The sequence below is a fragment of the Polyodon spathula genome, chromosome 14, assembly GCF_017654505.1.
Source record: "Polyodon spathula isolate WHYD16114869_AA chromosome 14, ASM1765450v1, whole genome shotgun sequence".
Lineage (NCBI taxonomy): Eukaryota > Metazoa > Chordata > Actinopteri > Acipenseriformes > Polyodontidae > Polyodon > Polyodon spathula.
In genome coordinates this window covers 39,209,730-39,225,248 of record NC_054547.1, presented here as the reverse complement: position 1 = coordinate 39,225,248, position 15,519 = coordinate 39,209,730, and the positions used below count along the sequence as shown (strand labels likewise).

General features: G+C 45.2%; 1 protein-coding gene across 1 annotated transcript; it reads right to left on the bottom strand.

Moving 5' to 3' along the window:
- Positions 1-2,704: 2,704 nt before the first annotated feature.
- On the bottom strand, positions 2,705-12,638 carry LOC121327205 (ATP-binding cassette sub-family F member 3-like). Its single transcript, XM_041271086.1, has 21 exons — positions 12,539-12,638; positions 11,227-11,374; positions 10,547-10,629; positions 10,314-10,372; positions 10,136-10,233; positions 9,625-9,747; positions 9,087-9,353; positions 8,863-8,943; positions 8,517-8,576; positions 8,322-8,378; positions 7,874-7,896; positions 7,711-7,766; positions 7,408-7,608; positions 6,886-6,962; positions 6,478-6,522; positions 5,987-6,119; positions 5,653-5,741; positions 5,437-5,528; positions 4,799-4,931; positions 4,067-4,154; positions 2,705-3,706 (listed from the first exon to the last, which is right to left on the bottom strand). Exons 1-21 carry the CDS (start codon positions 12,609-12,611, stop codon positions 3,548-3,550), a joined length of 2,145 nt encoding a protein of 714 aa, XP_041127020.1. The 5' UTR covers positions 12,612-12,638; the 3' UTR covers positions 2,705-3,547.
- Positions 12,639-15,519: the final 2,881 nt, after the last annotated feature.

The window sequence follows — 15,519 nt, the reverse complement described above, 5'->3', positions numbered from 1 at the left end:
TTGATGAGTGCTAGTGATAAAGCTGCGCATGTCTGTCTGTGTAATACTAATAAGTTGTAGTGCAGTGGAGTTTACTTGCTGCTGTGGAAAGTTGTTATTGATGAGTGCTAGTGATAAAGCTGCGCATGTCTGTCTGTCTGTCTGTGTAATACTAATAAGGGGGGGGGGGTACAGATACTAATAGGACACACTGGTGATACTGGGATAGATGCATTATTAAAATGGAGCGTTATTATTATAACAAGTATAAAGCTGGGGTCGTGAAACCCCCGGCAGAGGACGGGTTCGACTATAGCAGTTTGCTATTTCTCACGAGGTTCCTGTATACAGCTGCTTTATTTGAGAGGTGGTCAAATCTGAGGTACCAGAAGTACCAATCAAACCGTGTGTGTGTGTGTGTGTTTTCACCTGGCTGGTTTTATGAAATAAAACTTTAAGCATAACTAAGCTCGTCCTCGGTGCATGTTGGATTTTAGTTCCGCGGGGTTTTCGCTACACACAGCTCTAAATTAATGATTACATGGAGCGCGTTGAAATGGAGACATCTCAGAGTGTTGGGGACGCCTAGCAACCTAAAAAAAACTTGTTTGTGATTTAATCAGTGAAAACATACAGTTAATGATCGCGTCATTATATGAGGAACAGTTGAAACGAAAACCTGGCGTGTTACTGGAGCTGCATGAAGCAGGTTTGGTATGACGAGAGCAGTGGTACTTCACTCTGGTCCCCGAGATATATTCCAGTCCTGGCTTTCCCACCAGGCAAGTTCTAATGCAGTTAATTGAAGATGTTGGGAGGCAATTAGCTAATTGAGGACCTGCTTGGAGTTAAGACCAGGACTGGAATAAATCTCGAATAGATCTCAGAGCAGAGTACCTCTGGACTAGATCAGGGCTTCTCAAACTCGGTCCTGGGGACTCCCTGTGGCTGCTGGCTTTCATTCCAACCGAGTTCTCAGTTACTTAACTAGACCCTTAATCGAACTGTTTACTTGTTTTCAGCTCTTAAACAGTTACAGAGTTGAACTCCGCTATAGCATTTTATAAGTAACCTGAACTCTGCAACTGTTTAAGAAGTGAAAGCAAGTAAAAAGGTCTAATTGCAGCGCTGTGGATCTCTGATGCGCGACGATCACATGACGAACCTTTACACTTATTGTGCGCAGATTCTGTTTCCTTATTAAACTCAGAAAAATCGGTTAATTACAATGTCATTAATTTGACCTTCATAGCGTGACTGAGCCAGATTCTGTTTCGCTTCATTTTCAAACAGAAGTGATAAATGACGTCAATCGCTCATCCTCACTGCATTTCATTCTTGCAGCTGTGAATGTTTCTTTCCACTCGTTTATCTCTTGTTCTGACAGATTCTTTTCAGCACAAAATACCCAGTACAGAATGTATACAGATAGCAAAACCGTCATTTAAAATCGCCTCGGTTTGCAGCAAAGAAAAACATCATCTTAAAACCAGTCTTTAGTAGTTTTGTCGTTATTCCGAAGGAAAGACAGCTTAACAATAGACTAATCTATATACTGTCTGTATGACCCTAGTTCTATTATTCAGTTCAAGCCCTCTATATACTGTCTGTATGACCCTAGTTCTATTATTCAGTTCAAGCCCTCTATATACTGTCTGTGTGACCCTAGTTCTATTATTCAGTTCAAGCCCTCTATATACTGTCTGTATGACCCTAGTTCTATTATTCAGTTCAAGCCCTCTATATACTGTCTGAGACCCTGACCCTAGTTCTATTATTCAGTTCAAGCCCTCTATATACTGTCTGTATGACCCTAGTTCTATTATTCAGTTCAAGCCCTCTATATACTGTCTGTATGACCCTAGTTCTATTATTCAGTTCAAGCCCTCTATATACTGTCTGAATGACCCTAGTTCTATTATTCGGTTCAAGCCCTCTATATACTGTCTGAATGACCCTAGTTCTATTATTCAGTTCAAGCCCCCTATATACTGTCTGAATGACCCTAGTTCTATTATTCAGCTCAAGCCCTCTATATACTGTCTGTGTGACCCTAGTTCTATTATTCAGTTCAAGCCCTCTATATACTGTCTGTGTGACCCTAGTTCTATTATTCAGTTCAAGCCCTCTATATAGTGTCTGAGTGACCCTAGTTCTATTATTCAGTTCAAGCCCTCTATATACTGTCTGTGTGACCCTAGTTCTATTATTCAGTTCAAGCCCTCTATATACTGTCTGTGTGACCCTAGTTCTATTATTCAGTTCAAGCCCCCTATATACTGTCTGAGTGACCCTAGTTCTATTATTCAGTTCAAGCCCCCTATATACTGTCTGAATGACCCTAGTTCTATTATTCAGTTCAAGCCCTCTATATACTGTCTGAATGACCCTAGTTCTATTATTCAGTTCAAGCCCTCTATATACTGTCTGAATGACCCTAGTTCTATTATTACATTGAGGTTTAATTACAGCTGAGTCTTGTGCTTAGTTAGTATTGTGCTTTTGAATTTTGTTGTGGAAAGGCACAGTTGTTATTATATATCACAGGAGTGTTTACACACAAACTCAACAGGAAAGCTCCTTCAGAGGCTCATTTCCAGCTGGGTTGTGGTTTTGTATTCCAAAACATCAATCAATTCAATCACAACAAATGCCAATGCAGCGAACAATACAACAGTCTACGCTTGACATGAACACAATTAAAAGGGAAGCAAACACGCTGTGTTCTGTTAATTATTTATTTGCAGGGGTCTTTAAAACTGGTATTTATAACTTAGTAATACAGTATCAAAGATAAAACCAGAAACAAGTGAAAGTCATAATTGTGACGACACACAGTTTTATAATTGTATAGGTTTATAAATCCTCATCATGATGAACCCTTGTTTGAAATGTGTTATCACATCGGCACTCCAACCGTGCACATGCATGATACACTGGCAAGGCCTGGTAGAGCAAAACTAGAATTGAGTGTGACCCCCAGCTTTAATGAAAACACAGCGATTCAGAATAAGGAGGGGCAGGGCAGTCTGCGAGTCAGACTTCACTGTACAGGACAGCAGGTGTTGGGACAGCTCTGAAGGCAGATACTACCAACAACCATGGAAAGAGAGAGGACTTTACTTATTGCATAAAACTGGTTAGAACTGTGACCAAACAGAAGTAGCAGCACCAGAGCGGATGTCAGTGGTGCTCGGCCAGACAAGGTTACTGCGATCTGGGTCAAGATATTACACGACACAAGAAGAGCAGTAACATGACTGCAGAGATGGAAGTGCTACTGAATTCGCATCTCTGTATCTGGGCACACTGTGGCTTGAGGGAAACTAGCATGTATTAAATGTCAGGGATGCAAAAAAAAAAAAAGAAAACTACTTTGGAGTTTGTCGGCAGGCCTCTACCACATAAACCACGAATGAACTGCACTGCTCTCGTGGGATCTTACGCTCAGCAGGAGACACCTGCTGGCACCCATCCCTGGAGAACGTGACTGGCAAGGGTACAGTATTACAACATGAGTATGCTCTGGAGTAGTCAGCCTCCCTCCTGTGTTTCACGGGTTTGCTTTTTATAAATATCCCTCCTTGCGGAACTGCTCCTGTAGAATCTCTCGGTAATCGTCAAAGCCGCCGTCGATTCTCCGGACCGTCCCGTTCTCGCAGACCCACAATTCCTTGCACACCATGCGGATGAGTCGTTCGTCGTGGGAAACCAGCACGACCCCCCCCTAGCGGAGACGAGGAGAAAACGTGAGCGGTCAAAGCACTCTCACAAACAGCTTGTAGAGTAAGATCTGGACTGCTTAATGTGAGACTGTGAAAACAAGCACAAGCAGGAACTATATCCCCTACAGTCCCAATACACAAAACACTACAACTAGAAACCAAACAAACAAATAATTCTAAACTACATTTCAAAGCAGTTTAAACGACATGTCCACATGTAAGACATTCCCCAAAGAGGATAGGACATTTTTATAGTAATAATATTACTAATGCCAATACTACTATGACTTCAAATAGATTTATTTTTTTTACTAGGTTACAACCAGAGAATAAATTACAGCAGGAAACAACTGGATTTTGACCTTAAACTTATTCAGTGCCTTCGCCAGGGCCTCGATTGTCTCCATGTCCAGGTGATTCGTCGGCTCATCGAGAATGTAGAAGTTGGGGCTGAAATAAACCAGGAGCAGGTGAGGCTACTGTGCACACACATAGCTGCCCCTGAGCAGCTCAGAGCAAAGCACACCCTAGCATGCTTCAACCAGGCCGAAATAAACCAGGAGCAGGTGAGGCTACTGCGCACACACAGAGCTGCACCTGCGCAGCTCAGAGCAAAGCACACTCTAGCATGCGTCAACCAGCCTTGTATACAGAGAGAAGCTTAGGATGGCAATTCTTAAAAGAGTATCTCACATTTGCATAGTCTGTCATGCATGAAGAACAAGTGACCTCACCACATTCTACTGTTACATGTATTGCATCAACATTTACATACAAATATGTTTTGGTTGTTTCCTTTGGCTCCCAAAGCATCCAGTCCCATTTCCTTCTACTAAACTTGTGTGGTATGAATCCTCTTCATGGATGGTCCTACTTTAAGTGACGAACAGCAACTTCAATTGAAGTACTCTGTTAATACTGTGAGAAGCTTGTTTTAACAGAATACTGCAAATTGCACTAGTTGGAACTGATTTTAAAAAGGAACCCTGGTTCCTACTCTTGTACTGTCGGTTTCATATGAAACCTGTACACTACTGTACTGAGCCCGGGCTGTACGCGGATCAACAAGGCAATGAGACAGCAGTGTGGGTTACCATGGCATGGTCATCTGTGCGAAGGCGACCCTGCTCTTCTGCCCCCCGGACAGGCTGGCGACGGGGCGGACCGCGAGCTCCCCTGTGATCCCGTACCCTCCCAGCTGGTGCCTGTACTCCTCCTCGGTCCGGCCTGGGAACAGGGACAGTTACTTACTCCTAATCTGCATGCACAGTTTATATGATGCACAAGATTTATACTCCAGGATTACTGTAGTATTATTGTGTTATTACTTGAATACGTATTGTTTTGGGGACTCCTATTGCTGTGTGCAATACCCTCCCTCCCTGCAGTCCAGGGCTGTGTGCAATACCCTCCCTCCCTGCAGTCCAGGGCTGTGTGCAATACCCTCCCTCCCTGCAGTCCAGGGCTGTGTGCAATACCCTCCCTCCCTGCAGTCCAGGGCTGTGTGCAATACCCTCCCTCCCTGCAGTCCAGGGCTGTGTGCAATACCCTCCCTCCCTGCAGTCCAGGGCTGTGTGCAATACCCTCCCTCCCTGCAGTCCAGGGCTGTGTGCAATACCCTCCCTCCCTGCAGTCCAGGGCTGTGTGCAATACCCTCCCTCCCTGCAGTCCAGGGCTGTGTGCAATACCCTCCCTCCCTGCAGTCCAGGGCTGTGTGCAATACCCTTCCTACCTGGGAACTTGTTTAACAGTAGCTCCACTGAGTTCACGTTCAGGTCGAGCTGATCAACGTGGTGCTGGCTGAAATAACCAATCTTCAGATTCCTGGAGGAGGAGGAAGACAAAGATGATTATTATTAGAATAGTTTAGCAGTTTGTAGAAGTGATGTGCCACTGCAAGTTCCTCAGAACAACCAACTGTCCAGTTCTACAGAACAGGAACCCTCACCTGTGTCCATGTCGTACTCCACTGACCGGACTCAGCTCTCCCATGAGCAGCTTCAACATCGTGGATTTCCCAGCACCATTCTCACCCACCTGCACAGAGAGACAGAGAGGGGAGCAACACTCAGTGAGCAACAGTGTGTCAGTGCAAGAGAGAAAGAAAGGCCCCCCCAATACAATATAAAGCACGTGCAGCTGAAATAAAGAAGGCTATCTTCTCTATCTGCACTGCAGAGCACAGAAGAGGACAGTCCTGGTTGGGGTGGGCAGGCAATAGGCTAATGATGAAAACGCCACTGGGTTTTTGCGAGGCAATGCGACAGACAGGGAATACTTACGATGCAGATTCTGGACTCCAGGTCGGCAGAGACACACAGATTCTTGAATATGTGCCGATCCGGGGAGTAATAAAACTCCACCTCGTCCAGCTGCAGTACCGGGGGGGAGAGCTTCTCAAAGTTATCAGGAAACCTGGAGAGACAAAACACACACAGGCACACTGCATTTACAACAGCAGCATGGAGTAAAATATTCCGAGTACAGGAGGACAATGCTACACACATATATATATATAGCTGACTTATCAAACAAAGTCATTTTGGCCAGTGCCTTGCCTTGATCAGCGTATTGTAAAGAAACAAGAACGTTCTCAGGAGAACGAGTACAGTTGCCTTCCAATATGGAATAAAAATAAAATTATAAACATACTAAAATGAATGAAATAGTTTAGAATGTAAAATGTCATTGAACACGCACAGGGATTAGGAGGGCTCGCTATAGACAGCTGCCATCACTAAACAAATACACAAATAATAAAGCAAACTGGTACCGTAAAACAGCTTCCGTTTCCTTTTCCACGGGTTTCAATTCAGGACTGAGGAGGAAGAGGAGGAGTGGAAGGGTTAAATAAGAGTTTAGAAGATGAAGCATCATTCAGATCTACTATTAGCACAACACCCCCACCCTTACACCCTGCACACCTGCCTCTATACACAGAGCTCATACTGACAAGCTCATTGGGAACTATCAGGAACACATGCCCATTTAAATGTGTGTTCAGTACTAGTAACAGGGTCATACAAAAATACATTGCACTACAGGGTTAAGGTGCACTGACAAGCGCTCTCTACAAAATGAATGTCATGTATTATTGAGGCAGAACTCCTGTTGAAAGGGCTAAACCAGGCACAGTGGGGAGCTGATCCCTGCAATAGAAACGAGGGCTGACCCCACTCACAGTTTCTCCAGCAGCTTCAGCTTGCTCTGCACTTGGGCGGCCCGGTTTGCATTGTACCGGAACCTGTCTATAAACACCTGAAGGGAAGGCGAGAGAGAGAGAGAGAGAGAGTTCAGACAACACACACCTAATGAGCCGTATCAGCCAGGCTGAGCGACATGCAGATCAGACTTCAGCACAATACAAAGCCCTCCAGCACTTACGAGCTGACCTTGAATGGCTGGTTTCACGCCCACTGGGAAACAGTGTACACTTTAAATGAACATTTAGGTCCTGGTTGAAACACATGACCTTGATTTGACTGTAGTCCCTGGATTACAGAGAACCATTGTTACTGCTATATAGTACACCAATGCGTTTATCTGAATGAAAGACTTGCTGCAGGGAGCTCTGAATTCAAAGCTCGGCAAAGCCCTTATTGTGAGACCAGAGCCGTTGAAACGTGAACAGCGAATGCCTGTGGCAAGGCGTGTGGCTCTTCTAAAAGGGCAGGATGTGGCTGTGCCTCAGCCCAGCTCCCACCTGGATGTGGTCCCTGTACTGCTTCTGCGCCTCGTACTCGCGCAGCTGGCTCTTCTGCCGGTCCTCCTTGGTCTTCACGAAGTTCTCGTAGTCCCCACGGTACGTGTCCAGCCTCTGCGAGTGCAGGTGGATGATGTCCGTCGCCACTGCGTTCAGGAAGTTCCGGTCGTGGGACACCACCAGGATCGTGGACTGCCACGTCTGAGGAGCGACAGGAGTGGAGATTTCATTAATTTAAAATTGTGGACCGGCAAAAGCAGAGGAATAAAAAAATATTTCTGGTTTGCACCATGCAGTTCATACCTGCAGGTAGTTCTCCAGCCACAGAATGGCCTTGATATCCAACATGTTTGTTGGCTCTGTAAGAGGAAATCAAGGACAGGCATGTTGAAGAAAACAAGGTCACACTCCCAAAGGAGATGAAAAACAAGCAGCCACCAGAATCGGCAGCAGTGTATTTACTCACCATCAAGTAACAGAAGATCAGGCCTAGAAAATAAACAGAAAGCAAAGGGATTACACATTAGTAAAATACTGAAACTCTCTAAACACTTGTGCAAAAACAGAAGAGCACAAACCGTGCAAAAGCCTATCGACTGTTTTAGTTTCTTCTTCTTGTGAATTCGTTCACTTGTGGGCTCTTTATATAGAATTACTCCAGTCGGAATAACAGCTAGAACTCTGATGGAAATCTGAGAGTAATTCAGAAGGATGGCAAAGCAAGGATAGACAGCTTCAAGGTCAAGAGAGCTGTCCACCTATATTCAATCATGAACTCAGAGGCAAGACTAAGTGAAGCGGACAACACTTTGAGTGTCCAGCACAGTCGGCTTGACTGCTTCTTACAGATTAACCTTGAGAGGGCTGTCGCGGGACACAACTAGAGATACACACACAAAACAAGGGCCTCTTACTTTGCAAACAGTGCTCTGGCTAATGCCAGCCTCATTCTCCAGCCTCCAGAGAACTCCCTGAAGAAAAACAAAACCCATTACCATTCTAATATTTCCAAGACCTGCACACCGAACCATTATCATTGACTTTAAACTTTTCCCACATTAGATTTGAACACAGGTGCATGTTCATCGCGTTACCCATTAGATACGTACTTGGTTGGCTGTTGCTGCATCTTAGCAGAGAAGCCCAACCCAGCCAGGATCACCGATGCTCTGAGACAGGAATAAAGAAAGGAGATCATTAGAAAGACAGCCGACACGGCTTTTCATTGCAGGTGTCTAAATACCCAGCCTGTGGCTCAACTGTCTCTGCAGCAGAATCTACTGACGTCGCCATCAATACCTGCTGCGAGCAGCCAGAAGAAACTATCCCATCCGAAAATAGTTTATATTCAAATAAAACTACAACGAGAAGGAATTGATTATAATAAGCTCTTTTAATATTGATAAACATTTTAAAAGCATTCAGTGGTAGAAGAAACAAAGTGCAGAGCCGTACCTTGCTGGCGCTTTGTCAGCTTCAATCTCTTCGAGCTTGGCATAGACCTCTGTCAGCTTCACACTCTCCATCCCGTCCGCTCTGAAACAGCAGCATGTGTTAACACTCTATACTCAATAACACATGTGCGTGTGTGTCCTCTTTACTTATAGCTGTGTGTGCACCACTCTGTACTAGGTGAGTCTGTCTCTGTGCTCACTGTCCATGTCTGTCTCTGTACTCACTGTCCGCTGCTGATGCGTGCGTTGAGCTCCCTCTCCTCTCTCAGCAGCCCCTCCCTCACGCTGTCGCTCTCCAGCACGCTCTGCAGGGCCGGCGTCTCGTCTCCTGCCACTTCCTGCTCCACGTGCAGGATGCTGATGTGCGTGGGCACGCGCAGGCTGCGGCTCGCCATCATCTTCAGCAGGGTGGTCTTGCCCAGGCCATTCCTCCCCACCAGACCGAAGCGGCGGCCGTACGACAGCGTCACCTCCGCCCCTTGCAGCAGAGAGCTGGGGACGCAGCACACAGTGAGCCCCAAGCAAAAACCTCCCTGTGCTTTACAATGCTTCACTGTGCTTGATTAGACTTTGCTGAGCTTTTACTATGGGAAACTTCCATAAGGGTTTGACCCAGGGCAGTCAGCAATAAAACACTGTTTTCTAGCTAAAGCTTCTAAATGATGAGACACTTATAAGCGCTGTTAATCTAAACACTTATTGAACTTTCCACACAGCTTCACAGAGAGCTGCCTGCCTGCCCCCTGCAGGACACTGAACTCACCGTTCTCCATAGGAGACATCAAAGTTCTCAATACGGATATCGTATGTCTTGTTCTTCCCAGACGTCTCGATGCGAGTGTCCTTCTTGTTGGAGGCTTGACTGGCCGAAGCTTCTTCCAGGACCCTGGAGCCAACGTAACACACATGAGTAATGAGACCCACTGCCCCCTAGCACGGCTCAGGTCAATAACAACAAGTGCCAAAATAAAAGAAAATATATTATATATTGTGCAAAGAGCAGACACGACAAAGTAGAACCTGCTGCACAGAAGAGCGTTTGTATCTGACCATTCTTTACTGCAATAGGGTAATGTGCAGTAAAAAGAAAAATAATCAATACTTGCTAAGAATAATCAAATATTCATTTTGAAATGCAATATTTCAAATGGAGACAATTTTTTTATTTATTTTTTTAATTGTAAATCCAACGGCATTGTAGCTGCCCCCAGGTGTGTCTGGTGCTGGCGTCTACATGACCAGATCAAGCTTTCCACTGAGAAGGGGGTACTCACAGTGGGGCAGTTACTTTCTGGGAATCCTTCTCTGTCCTCCGCTCATGTTTTGCTTTCAGTTTGGCTTCAGCTTTCTCCAGTCTCTTTGAATCTACCGCCTGTAAAGCAGGAGAAGGGTTAGGATGGCTGACCAGTCTTGAGTTTAAGGCACTACTGCTGGAAGAAATGTCATCCCTACCTTTGAATTCTGACCTCTCTTGATCATCCAAATGCCTTGAATGTCATTTGATGCCGTCCCTGAAATCAATCAATCAATAAATAAAATGCACGGTGGCCAGAACGCAGCACAAAAAGCAAAAACGTTACAGAGCTGCACAGCAAACAGTTAACGCTGCAACAAAGCTCTAACACTGCCCTCTGCACAATGGGAGTGGAACAAATACAAAGCAATGTCTGCAGCGGCTTCCTTACCACAATCTCTCGCAGAACTGAGAGCCGACAGCTGAACTGGGGCGTCCAGCAACACTTGCTGCTTGGCTGAATTACAGTCATTGCTGGGAAAAAGACAATACATCATTCAACTGGTGCAGAAAAACAGCGAGATAGATGAATGAAACCCAAATGAGATCCCTTCAGATTTAGCAGGAAGCTGCCTGCTCAGATTGCTGGCACCAGCTCACTGCAGTAGAAGATACTTCCATGGAAGAGTAATAAACAGTAACAGCGCAGGATGCCGTGACTCTGAACAGAGAGTCCCTAAACCAAGAAAATCACAAGAAAAGCAAGCAGCATCAGCGACTGAAAAATAAAAAAAGCTGAAATATTTGAACTTGATACTTCAGTACTGATTTACAACAAGAAAGAAACGCGCCGGTTAAAGCCAGCTCCAAGCTAGCGTGCTGACAGATATCTACTACAGCTCACAGGCACAATTCTTCATGACCAGGGACAGCTGCGCTTGCTTTGTACTGATTCACCAACAGGGACTGAGTGATAACACTTGTAGTCACAGCAAGCAAAGCAGAACATTGCCGCTACGCCCGCGCTTTCCTCACGGACACGCTGCCCGCGCTTTCCTCACGGACACGCTGCCCGCGCTTTCCTCACGGACACGCTGCCCGCGCTCACTGTCCCCTCCAGGGCGCACTCACAGCTTCAACGTGTTGAACATCTGTTGGCAGATGTCCCGGACATCATCCTCGTTTTTGGAGTCGGCAGACACCCCCTGTAGGACCCCACCGACGGCTTCGAAGACTTCCTCCCCGTCCAAGAAATCAGCCCCTCCGCAGTCCAGAACACCTACGAAAAAAATGAGAATCAGTGGACGGGACATCAGAACAAGCACCTCTACTGACACCATTATTATACAACAAAACAAACCATGCATCACCAGCTGTTCCAACTCAGACCAACTGTAAGAATGTCAAGACAGAATAGACAGAGCAGCAAGGACGAAAATGAGACAAGCTCAGGTGTGTCTTACTAAACTTGTAGTAAAACCAGGACTGGATCAAACTGCTATACAATGGTAGTCATATTATCATTTACCTTCTACAGCTAGGGCAAGAGAGGTGAAGAAAGCAAACTGTAAGTGAATAAAGTTTGAGTTATTTACTGCTCAACACACAGGAGAGGCACACTGTTCAGTAAACAATGCGAGTTCCACTCAACACAAGGAAACACTTCCACACTCTTTACGGTGTATAGGACTGTGTTAACACTACTGCTCAATGAACATGTGGTGTTTTTTTCAATTTAAATTAAACAAATACAATGACAAATGCAATGCTCCTAACTTAACCAAAGAAAAAATGTTAAACCAAAAAGTTTTTTCGCATTGTTTTTATTAACACTAAACACTGTAGAGAACTGGCGGTCTCCTCTCAGAGGCAGTTTCTCAGTTAGAAGCCCAAACACTTAACGCAACAGTAACACAAATTTGAGACAGAACTTTTTCAACACAAAAGGTTTCTCCCTCACAGTCGCCGCTAACTCGTCGACGAATTGAAATCAACTCAGCTGCTGGACTCCAGATCACAGCTTGTTCTTGCTCTTGTATATATAATTAGTTTGACCGAGTCGGGGACTGAACTTGCTAAGCATTATCACACCTCCTGAAGCTGTGTAGAATCGCGTGTCCGTGTTTAAAAACGAATGGGCAGCATGTGGAAGTCTATGTCACTGCATTGCCAGTAGTTCAATCGCGCCGGTCAGCTGCCACCCTGAGCCCCCTGCGTCCTTACAAAACTGCTAGCCACTGGTTACAATGACAACAGCTCTCATCTGGGGTTTCCTGCTGTTAAACGCATCATCACCCTTCTGGTTTTGTCTTATTCGTGGAAATGTTTAATTTCTCTTTTAAAGCTGACATACATGTTGCCCAATCCGGTGTCCACCTTTCTTCGTTACATGGTTTCTTGGTCAGTCGCAGCTAATGCTATCGTAATGAGACCGCTCGCCTACCTGTGATATAATCGAAGACTTCACTGTCGATTTCGGGAAACTCGCTGCTCAGAATCTCCACGTAGGTCGCCATGATACACCGGCTTCCTTCGCAAGCAGTGCGCACATGCGCATACCGGCGACCAGCATCCGCCCGCAAAGCGGCCTGGGAAGTGTAGTCCGAGACGAGAACAGCTATCTAACCCGTTGATAAATCAAACAGTAACACTAGTTTAAGGTATTAAAATACGCTTTTCCAAATTTATAATCTACAATATGCTTACGTTATGTTTCTTTCTTCCATAATCCAATGCAGATGCAGACTACAAGTCCCATTCACCATTGCGATGTAGGTGTGGCTACAAATGTGATTGGCGCTATGAACTCTGGGTTTTGTAGTCTTTTACGTAAGACCCCGTTTACTGTGCTTTACTGTTTGGACTACATTTCCTAGAGAGACACATTTTTAAAGAGTCACACAAAAAAAACACCTCACAGCGTTATAATTCAAATAATGATAAAGTTACATACATTGAGACAATTGTCAGAGAGTGTTATCGGTTTTCCCGCGTTGCCATACAAGATAAACGCTGTTAAGTCAAACAGTTTCGAGTGACAGGCTTGAACTTGAATTAATCTGTCAATGGATTTGTTGCGTATTCGTTAATGGGGGCGGGGGGCTGTATTTTTTTTTTTTACTTTTGGTGGAAGTTTTTTTTTTTATAAGATGTTGGAAATACTTTCAAAAACCACAGGAGGGCGCTGAAAAGTAAATCTCTGGCTGGTGGGCTAATCAAAAAGATGTTTCAATGGTCTAATGTCGTGGGGTCTTTACAAAATGACTGTGTGTGTGTGTGTGCACGTTTTTTTGTGTGTTACCATTAAATATATATATATATATATATATATATATATATGCAAATATTTCAAAGTTTTGGCAAGGTAACTTCTTGAAATCCAGAGAGTTCACACAAACTGTTTTAAAATATCTAAGAAATTATGATGGAAGGGGCTATGGTAACTCCTGAACACCTGAACCCCAATTATCCCAGCAGGTAACCTGCCCTGTGGTGTGCCGTACTCTTCTGCCCTGTGGTGTGCCGTACTCTTTTGCCCTGTGGTGTGCTGTACTCTTCTGTCCTGTTGTTGTAGAGAATGCACTAAGCCCTCAATCTCTGATACAGTTCAGTTGAGTTCATAAACAGCAGTCTATCTGTTATCTACCCACTCCAATGATTTGAGCTAACCAAGGTTTACTGTAGTGCTGTCCGAGCCCTCTATAGATCGTACTGTGTACTACAGTCTGCACTGCAGTATACTGTAGGATACAGCTCTGTAGTACTGTTATACAGGTAGCATCGAGGATGTTCCAGGCACAGCGAGTCTCCACGAGGTTGCAGGGCAGGTGGCTGTAAAGCATACAGGTTCATTAATTACCCTCCTCATCCCAGACACTGTCTTTTAAATGAAGGATCAGCTGCATCTAAAGACATGAAAGAAGGACACACAGTCAACAGGAGACAGCACATGAGTTTTTAATGAATCCCAGCAGCACGCTCTGCCAGTTTCAGGCCTCTTCCTGCCCTAGGGCTCCTGCACAGGGAATGCGGACAGCTTGTATAACATGTGCAGTATATCAGACCATTAAAAAGCACTGTACAGCTGCTCAGCAAGTAGGAGTCCTGTTTCTGCAGTCCTCATGCGCTTGGACAATTCTGGAGTCATTTAAAGAATTCACGCAGCTAAATACTGCAATGCCTTTTTACTTTTATTAATTATGAATTATTCATTTTATATTTACTGCAGTCTGGATTTGAACTGCCGCCCCCTGGCAGGACAGTCAGGCAGGATACAGTGTCGTTGAAGGGGAATCCCACCCATTGCTAGGTTTGTAGTCGTGCCTTTTATGCACACATGCAATGTGCCTATCCGACCAGCAGGGGTCATTCATTACGATACGTTCTGGTTGTTTTCTGCTGGGGGCAGTGCGCTCAATATATTACACTTCAGCGTCGTGCATTCTGAATATCGAAAGGACAACTGAGGAGTCTGTTTGGGTTTGAATACAATAGCAGTATATATTATATATTATATATATATATATATATATATATATATATATATATATATATATATATATATATATATATATTTTACCGGTGCACTGCCCCTAGTGGTCACTGCTGTACACTGGGCTCATTACAGAAATCCTGCCTGCTCAGACTTGCTCTGAGACAGCTACTAAACACACCTAACATCCCTGACTGCACAAACAGCGCAGCAACGAAGAACACGATCACAGGGTAACAAACAGACAGAAACACAGGTTACAATGCATTCCTTTAAGAGGCTGGGTCTGAATGGCTGCTTCACTGCATTTACTCTGAACACTAGGCTGCTGCTCCTGGTTAGGGATCATCAGCTGTTCCATTGAATTCCATGTCTGGCACTGGGGTCAGCTCCACTGGTCTAACTGCAGGAAGGGGCTGTGGTTGTTCGTTTGCAGGCTGCCCTCCCTGTGCACGACAGGCTGGTCCTCAGCTGTTCCCACCATGATCCTGTTTGATCTTTATCAGCCAGGAGTTGGCCTTGACCACGGTCCGGCCGCGGTGAAGGTGACAGGTGTATTGGCCTTCGTTGAACTCGTTGGCGATGATGCTGAGGTTCTGCTTCTTCACAGTGAAGTACCCGGGCACCGAGGCAGCCAGCAGCTCCCCGTCCTTGAACCAGCTGGAGGGGCAAGAGGACAGGAGAGCCACACTTACAATAGGAAGCGATGCTTGGTGTTTCAGGCACTTATATATGGAATAATCAAGCAGAAGGAATTGTTCATTATTCCAGAGGTTACAGGTGCTGCTGCTTGATTAATTAATGCTTCCCTCTACGGAATCTCTCCCAGCTCTCTCCCCCTTTCCAGCCCTGTTGCATGGAGACCGTTACCTGACTTTGGGGGTGTAGCGAGGGGAGGCGTTGCCGCAGCGGAAGGTGACGATCTGTCCGCG

Excerpts from the sequence above, each read along its gene's own strand:
- LOC121327205 (XM_041271086.1), bottom strand. The coding sequence starts at position 12,611 with ATGGCGACCTACGTGGAGATTCTGAGCAGCGAGTTTCCCGAAATCGAC. Across the intron at positions 8,379-8,516 it reads ATGCAGCAACAGCCAACCAA|GGAGTTCTCTGGAGGCTGGA; the intron begins GTACGTATCTAA and ends GTTTTTCTTCAG. Across the intron at positions 6,120-6,477 it reads GAAACGGAAGCTGTTTTACG|GTTTCCTGATAACTTTGAGA; the intron begins GTACCAGTTTGC and ends TTGTCTCTCCAG.